General features: G+C 35.4%; 1 protein-coding gene across 1 annotated transcript; it reads right to left on the bottom strand.

The window, feature by feature from the left end:
• Positions 1–219: 219 nt before the first annotated feature.
• Positions 220–9318, bottom strand: LOC132557801 (uncharacterized). Its single transcript, XM_060222330.1, has 5 exons — positions 9238–9318; positions 8915–9094; positions 2209–2483; positions 1006–1106; positions 220–749 (listed from the first exon to the last, which is right to left on the bottom strand). The coding sequence occupies exons 1-5, from the start codon at positions 9316–9318 to the stop codon at positions 220–222; spliced, it is 1167 nt and encodes a 388-aa protein (XP_060078313.1).

Here is a 9318-nt window from a genome sequence, read left to right as displayed (position 1 = left end):
TATCAGGTTTTTTCGTCAAATACTTCGTGTGTGTGTAAAACTGAAATATCGTCTGCATTCTGACCTAAATGGTTAATATAGAAAAAGACTCTTATAGTGATAAATACATGGATACTGTATCAAAAGTGAAATGCCCAATGTAATGAGCTTGTTACTGATGCAGATCTGTAAAAGTTTGAAATGTAATTCACCCTTGACATAAAGAAATCGACCGCTGAGCTACAAGCACGTGCAGTGGGACTTGGGACAATATCCTGCAGCACAATTCACCCGACACCAGTGTAACATGCCGGGGACTGAGGAGTATACAAGCGATACACCTACTGTGCACTTACTGCTCTGGGCAATCGCCTCTCCTTTACTAATTGTTTTCTCTGTAGTGGTAGTTTCCGCTGCGTGCTTTGTGGATGTCGGTTTTGGAATGGTAGTAGTTGTGGGTTTTGGAGTGGTAGTAGTGGGTTTTGGAGTGGTAGTAGTAGTGGGTTTTGGAGTGGTAGTAGTGGGTTTTGGAGTGGTAGTAGTGGGTTTTGGAGTGGTGGTGGTGGTGGGTTTTGGAGTGGTAGTAGTGGGTTTTGGAGTGGTAGTAGTGGGTTTTGGAGTGGTAGGTTGCACTGATGTGACCACTGGTTTCAACGCGGAAGACGAGTCACTTCTAGTCTGTATTGCGACGTCGGAACATCCATAAAACTCCTCTTGGGGACCATATCCAATCCCACTTCGTCCGTCGGGGTCCGTCCCCCAACTGTTTCCTGAAATAACAACCAGCACTGTTTATATCAGGAGAATAACAAGAATAATGATAATAATTAGAAGAAAATAATATTACGTTTGCTTGCTTAGCAACCAGATACAGGTTCTGCAATATCCCCCACAATATCAACATGCCCTATCGATTGAATTTTTATTCATTGAATAACATATATTTATAATTTGCTCCGTGTATTGGTCTTTACAGATATAACTTTTCAAAGTTAGATATGCCAAGTATGTAGTTGCCTCCCTTACCGACGTGCCATTTCCACTGTAGGACACATTGTGTGCAGGTCAGTCCAGCTGGAAGTTTGTATTTCATTGTGTAGTGACCCACAGCGCTAGTGATGTAATATCTGTAAAAGGCAAATAATGAACATTGTATATCAGATACAATACATAAGGAGTTAATGATACTAAACTAATACATTTTTACCCATCTGTATCAATTTTCTTATTTTCCTTATTGTAAATTGTTCATTTCTGGACAGCTATATCTCTGAAGCCCCAATCTATGGCGTTTTACATGTCGAAATTGATTCGTTAGTCAAGGAATTGTTCTCAACGTCATGGCTGTCCAGCAAGATTTAGACAAGTGACAGACAAATGGTTTCAACAGAGGCAGATTGATGAAGATCGTGGGTAAGTTTTAGGGATGTCGTAATGATTTCATAGGGAATTTTTTTTCCTTATACGATATGTAAACGGAAGTGTTTGATGTTCGTTCGTTTGTCTGTTGGTTCCGTTGTTATATATATTGTTCTCGTTTGATAACACGTTCCATTATTTACGTATATTCACCAAGGTTTACACGGCGAGTGTCGTCTATCAAACAGAAGACGCTTAGTCTTCCGGAACACCTGATCTTATTCGCCTTGTACTTTTTGCTGGAGTCTCTGTGTAAGTCTTCCTTTTGATCATATTTTGCTTAAGTTGAATTATTTTAGTTCGGTAGTGATTTTTGTCAAAAAATTTTAAAAGACTGTATTCTCGTGTTTCTAAGTATAAAATTGGTTGCTTACCAAAACGTTGACTCGAAAGGGGTTAAAATTCATGTTGAAGCAAAATGTCAGATTTTCTTTAGTTTCATTAAAAATTTCTGGGAGATAAGGGGTTTATTTTGAAATCGATCAAAAAATATTTGAAGAAATGTTATTTTTTATCATGTAATATTTGAAAATGATATTTCTGAAAAAAATTCTCATTCTAATATATTACTGTAATGAGAATTGATTTTAGGTCTATGCTCAGTATGATTATCAAATATACATAAGAGAAAAATATAACACACACATTGTAATTAATTATGATGAAAGATTACTCTAGGATTTTTAAGCGATGAATTAGCAGTGAGTTGTTTCCTATTAAGTTTTTTCTTGAACGTAGGTATATCACATTTATACTGAAGCTGGATAAGCTAGAGCCATCAACTGGATGTATCCAGTTTTATATACTTACTTTGTTCCACTTCCGTCGGCCAACTGTAGTACGTGCTGGTCCAGACACTCCTGTGTTGCGGCTTTTTTCACATTGTTGTTAGGGCAAACACGAAATTCGAACCAGCCCAAATGATTGGCAGTTACTTCTACGTCAAGTTCAACGGTCTGACCCTCCAAATACTTCCGGGTTATCAGTCCGGTGGCATATTTTCCTCCAGCCTCGTTTCGACGAGCACCGTTGTACGGATCCCCACATATGCCACATTTTCCTTTGTTCGGATAACCCCACTGTGTCTACAATGCAAGCGAATTGATTCCTGTATTATGGGAGAAGTTATCGAGACATTTTTATAATTACGAGTAACTGTAAACACAGAATATATATTCGACACGCATCTGACTTGATCAAATGGCTGCATGAATATCTAGACCGGAGACAGACCATTGCAATGAATTAGGAGGATCAACTTTTTCTGCCACAGGTGTGGAAACTTAAAAATGATATACACAGTACGAACCAAACTATAACGGTGGTAAACTGACATCCAATGCTTGAGGAACAATTAATATCCACAACCTCGGTCGATATGAAACATGCTCGTTAGTTTGTCTGCTGGTTCCTTTGTTGTATATGTAGTTCCCATTTCAGAACATGACATTACTTACTTGAAATGACCGAGATGTACATGGCGGATGTCGTAGATGAAGTAGAAAATGCTTATTTTCCCAGAACACCTTGTCTTATTCCCCTTGTACTTTTTCAGGGGTCTCCGTGTAAATATTTCTTTTGTTCATATTTTCCCCTAGTTTGTTTTTGAAGTATGTAAAAAGCTTACTAGACCATATATAAAATATCTGCTTTCCTTAGAATTTCCTTCGCATAGGTAACACAGGTTACCCTGTCACTTGATGTGGATTCTTCAACGAACTATATGCTTTGTATCTATTGGTGCGCTGGTTTGTTTTCATTGTATTGGTTAATAAATATATCTTGGAACACCTCAACGTTTTCATGTCTTTATCTACCTCCGCTGGAGGATGTTATCTACTATAATACAGCAATGTTATGATAAAGCTAATCTTTCATTTTGTTTACTTCATCAAAGTTCTACATTAAGTTATTTTTCTCAATAGAAAAAGTCAACATAAATTGTATTCAATGAAAATTATCATTGAATACGAGTAATGAGTGATTTCATCGAATACTAGAAGGGGGAAAGTGTCAGAGCGATCAACGACTCTAAATCCTTATAATTGAGGAAGTTTCAGTGTTGCGATGAGATCGATACGAGTATGAAACAAGTCCAGTATACTCCAGGGGTTACAATCGTTACATCCTCCACAGTCCAGGGACTACAATCACTTTCATACTCTGTATCCCCTGGAAATGTCATGGCAAAATTAAAAGCACAAGCAAAAGTAATTTGATTGGTTCCAGAAGAAAAATTCCTGACCAATCACAGGCGGATATGCTCCTTTTCATGATTACAATGATTCGTTTGATAAAAACATGAATTATCAAATTCTCTCTTTTGTCTTCGTCACAAGGTGTCGCGTACGAAACCTTCAATTTTGCCGTAAAATTCAACAAATCAAAATGAACACAAAAAATCAAAAGCTATAACGTATATTTTGTTCTGGAAGCACTCAGATTACTATGTGTACATATTCTTTTTGTGTGTTATAAACTAACAATAAATGATGAGTCAGAGCATCTCTTCCTCAATTCATATGTTTGAGTAACGTCACCGCCGACATGGAATGCTGATGAACACATGGTCTATGTTATCTAACGGACACATCTCGATAAACTGGTGACTATGATTGTGCACAACAACATTTGTCACCAGTGTTTTTGGCAGGCGAATTGAACACAATAATACTTCAGTGCATTGAAATACAAATGACGAAATCATTGTCGCCTTGGTAACGCTAAGGTGTATACGGAAGGCCCAATGACTGACAGACTAGAATAAATTGCTGAGTCAAATTATGTGATGACTCTTATCGGCATGCTACGGGATTATAGGATTAGCATGTTAATGTGTTTCACGCAAAATCATAGTTACCGAGCATCGAGACTCATAAAAAGGGTTTAATTCTTGGCAAAGGAAGAATCTTTTCTAGAAGTCGTTTCTTTAAGGTTATTTTTTCTTCCGCCTCTGCGTATGTGGAATACACATGCCCAATAAAGAGTAGCCATGTAGGATATTTTGCTATTATGAACATCACAATGAAATGACGACATTATAGTATGACATCAAAAACAAGTATAATAATGATAACGTTTGTCTGATCATGACTATTTCGCAATAGGCAACTGATTTCATCTCGAAAACAAAATGAATTATTCCACGAGCTTATTATGAGGAAATTGCGATGTTCTTTAAGGTATAGCATACTTTTTCTGGTCTTAAGTACATATCACATAGATATTGAGATATGTTAAGTACTGTATCGTATCAACATTATGTTTATCAAATATTCAGGTCAAATAGTCAATATATTATAGTGGTGATGAATATTCTACAAAGGCTAAACAGAAACACCAAAATGTACTTATTTCATAGTTCATTCTTCTTCATCGGTTGGCTTGTTTTCTTTCTTTCCGTTTTCATTTCTGTTGTTTGCGTTTTTCTCATTTCTTTTGCCTAAAAATCCTCTTACAAATAAGGACTTCGGTGAGATACCATTTTTAGCAATCTGTCCCTCGTTTATGCTGAATAGCTATTGACAAGCAGTGGTTTAAAAAGAACAGTAGCATGGTATGAAACCGTTTTATCAGTAATTTGTATATTCACTTCCTGGTTGTGGAAGTGGAATGATCTACCTTGCGTAAATATGTATTCAAATCCAGACTGAATACGCATCTCTTCAAACGTGCATTGGCAGTGTAAATAGTGTTTTAACTGTGCTTTAATTATTTTACACTACTATTTTAATCTTCTCAATACTTATTTGTATTATCATAGATGTATATGTGATGTGTTTTGTATATTTTTCTAGTAGAGATAAGTTTTTAAATCATGTCTTGTGAGGCGCTTTAGAGCTGACATTTTTATTAGTATAGAGCACTATATAATTATTGAATATCATTATTATGATAATTATTATCTTCTGTTTGAGTAAAGAGATGCTTCTACTTCAGGATAGTGATTAGCACGAGTTCATTTCTACAAGAGCAACACTAAAATATCACTATACCGTTATTGACATAGAGCCCAATGGTCGCTATTGGAAATTAATCTAATATATGACAAAACAGTTACCATGCAATTGTTGTTGAAAATTAATATGAATTATCATATGTTTACGTAAATAATAAGTTCTATTATTGTATATTAGCTTGAAGATCAGTGTTAATAGCAAAAACTTATTCAATTTAAACTAAAAAATGTTATTCAATACCGACAGCGTGCTGCGTCTGATGGCACACCCATTTGTTTGACCGCCTATCGTACTCTTTTCTATGATCACAACAACAACGTCATGATAGTCGTGGGAAAGATGGCATTTGCGGAACTATGAATGTCTTTCTTCTTGGTAAGAGTCTTTAATAGCAAACGTAAATAAAAGAATATAAGGCAAGTTAAATCACTTGTTTACATTTTTTGTATAACAGCATGCTAGACAGATGAATAGCATGCGTTAAATACAGTAGGACTAAATAATGAAAACACAACTGGATCACACAGCTGTTTCGTCCTTCTAGGGTTCGGTAGTGAAGCCGAAAGTCGACATTGTTGATATGCATACAAATAAGGCCACTGGGAAAATCGACATTGGTTGAAATAAATGACAAATACTAGAGAAGGTGCTAGTGCCTTCTTTTCAATGGAAAATTTCAAACGAAAATATATTGCATATTAAAGTGTGCACCATGCCACGAATCGAAATATATAAACTATAGAATATCACAACAACGCCTGTTCTCCACAGAGGTACTCGCCTATCTCCCTGAACCCCGACCAGACATCCCCCTACCACGCACGTAATTAGTAAGTGTATGTAAGAATAGCACTGAATCCGTGACAACCCCATTGACCTGGATAAGCTATCAGCAAGGTACCCTCCCGGTGTCAATTAATGCAGCAGTATATGACAAATAGTTCCCATTACCCTCTTCAACGCCCCCCCCCCAAAAAAAAACAAAAACAAAAACAAAAACAAAAAACAAAATTCATTGTATACATGGTTTGGTTAGGGAGACACAATACCAATTTATTACAATATGATTGATATGTTCTTAAAAATCATTATTTGTATGTAAATTCGTTTGACTATTGAAGTGTTTAGAATTACTTAACAGGCAAAGCAGCCACGCTGTCTTATATAGAATGGGAGGACATATGCTAACGGTAATTTATGATGATAAAGTTACTTTTTTGCAGTGTTTAGATTATTAACTTACTAAATATAACACAGATGCGGGACTTCCATTAAGAATAATCCACGTAGGACCAAACTGGGAGGCAAATGACATTGTTTACATGCCAGTTTGGATGTATTGTGCACTTTGATAGTTGATAGTTTATTTATACGCCTGTTTATACAACACACTGGAAACACACCTCTATACCATCACCAGTGAGATACTTCACATTTATTGATAAGACGTTATAACAAATGTCCTTGAATACAATATCTAAACTGTCATCAATATGTCTGTATACCATGTTTGATATATTTTTTGTATGAATGAAATGCATATTTCTTGTGTTAGTTTCAATTTTATTACATTGCTCATGGTTGTGTCAGAATTATCTCGCTAGAAATTGCGATTAATTGACACATTAACGCATGGTTTTAATATAAACCTCTCAAATGTGTTATCATCGTGTTTACAAATACAGATCATTGCATGTTTCATTTATTCGTTGTCTTGCATTCGTTTGACACATGTCGAGGATAATATACCCTTAATATAAAAGTCTCCTGTCATTGTCAATAGTCTCTGATTTAGAGTACACATGTACTTGTTCTTTGGAATTTTCTGAAAGTTAAAATTATGAAACATTCTTGTATCTAATTCTACATCAATATTTTGATATTCAATTTTCAAGATGTCTTTTGTTTAATCCTTTTTATTTAGACAAAAATTGATATGGTCCGTACATAAACAATTGTCATCAAAACATGAAAGAAAATTACAAAAGCATCAGCGTCATCAGAGCACGATACACGACCAAAATAGAAAATATAATACACACAAACACAAAAACAACTAAAACATCAAATGAACGATGAGCGCGGAGAGGTGATCTGTTTTCTATCTTCACATTAAATCAATATTAGCTTTAGATAGGTTCAAATACTCAATACACGTTGGTAAGGTGTAGAATATTTACAGTAGGCATGCCTTTATAAAATGGCAATACCAAATCGCTACAATAAACAGCAACACAAAAAAGGAACCGTCTGGATAAAAATAATTATGGTAAGACGACAAGAACAACCGTGGAGAAGCAATTGGAATAGCTGTAATAAGACAATAGGACTCAAGAGAAATCAAAACGACTGAAGGGAGCACACAAATTAAACAGAAAAGTTACAATGGAATCTCCCAAAATAATGTAGAATAAATGTAATGTTCAAGAGAGGTACGACTTCATTATAAATGAGTTAAATCGACAACTGCTTGCTTTATTTTCATACTTTAATTTATGCATCAGCTTTGTATTGAAAACCTCCTTCAAAGTGTAAAGGGGAATCTAATGACTGTGAGTTTCTATGTACAGACTAGTTTATCGCTAAGATGTCAAACGCTGATATAGTACCACAATGAATTTACGATGTTCTCCAGTAAATTGTTTTTCTTAATTTCAATATTGATAAAATATTCTGCAAAATGAAAAATGTGTGAAAATAAATACAAAAATAAATAAAACGGAGATTTTCAGGCCGACATTTTTATTTGAATCAAATTTAAGTTAGTTTTTGACTGTTGAGAAGAAGTAAGTAAAATCATATATGTTTTTAAAGCTGTAAAAAGTAATTAAAGAGTTACCACTTAACGTCGATTTAAATGCTATAATTGTTTCAATATTTCTATCATGAGTAAATGTTTTAACAAACAGCATATGGTCACATTACAGGATGTAAATATATAACTATAATGGTAACGGTAGACAGGAAAATATACTCAACACGCAATGCCTGTTATTATCAGAGAGAGGGAGAGAGAGAAAGCAGCTTACCACCAGCGTTCCAGCAGTGTTTACAAAAGATAAATTATATTGGAGAGTGTTTGCGTTAGTACTTGTATATCAAAGATCAGTGTATCGCAAGGACGAGTCTATAAACATGGACATGTAGATAGATTTACTTAAGATGCTCAAAAATTCCGTACCCTACATCGGGATTTCCTAAAACCTTGGATTAAAAAGTACCTGTATAGGTAACTCCTCGAAGTAAGGGCAATGAAAACAAGCTAACATTGATTTGTGAGTCAATATGATATATTTCGTTTAATCTCTATATGGATGTTGTTTTTCATTCACCATTTTTTAAAGAATGAAAATAGATACGTTCTACAAGAAATGAGTGCAAATTATATAAGAATGTTACTTCAACTAACTAAAAGCAATTCGTAACACTAACAGCAACAACAACAACAACAAAAGACAAAAACAAACAAAAAATCAACCACACAAATACCTTACCACAGAGTCGCCACAGGTTACTACATTAAGAAAAGAAGAAAACAACCTTAATTTATATCTTACCGCAAAGCCACCACAATTAAGTTGATTGTCGTTGTAGTTTGGTGGGGTGTTGTACCCACGTCGGAACATTGTGGAACGTGAAGGTGGTTCCCACAATCGTCCATGGCCATCCACTGCCACCAATATTGCGAAAAGAATGCAAAGTACCTTCATATTGCAATAGATCTCTGTACGTCCGGACTGGTGATAGCCAGTGGTTTTAATGTGTTACTTTACACTTTTAAGCGTTGTTTTGATACCGATAAACTTGGTCCGATACTTGTTTTACCGATGTGGAATGTGTCAGTTTCATTCTGTGTTATGGGCGCTGTTAGTAAATTAACCCCTTTTAATGCCAGAGCAGAGAAGGTGCAGGCTAGACCTTTGCGACCTCCTCCCAAGATCCTCCCTCCCGACACAATCAT

Source organism: Ylistrum balloti, unplaced genomic scaffold (genome assembly GCF_031769215.1).
Source record: "Ylistrum balloti isolate Yb309-2 unplaced genomic scaffold, AGI_CSIRO_Ybal_v1 Utg370728, whole genome shotgun sequence".
Classification (NCBI taxonomy): domain Eukaryota; kingdom Metazoa; phylum Mollusca; class Bivalvia; order Pectinida; family Pectinidae; genus Ylistrum; species Ylistrum balloti.
The sequence above is the reverse complement of the archived record's forward strand: the minus strand, read 5'-3'. Positions and strand labels throughout refer to the sequence as shown.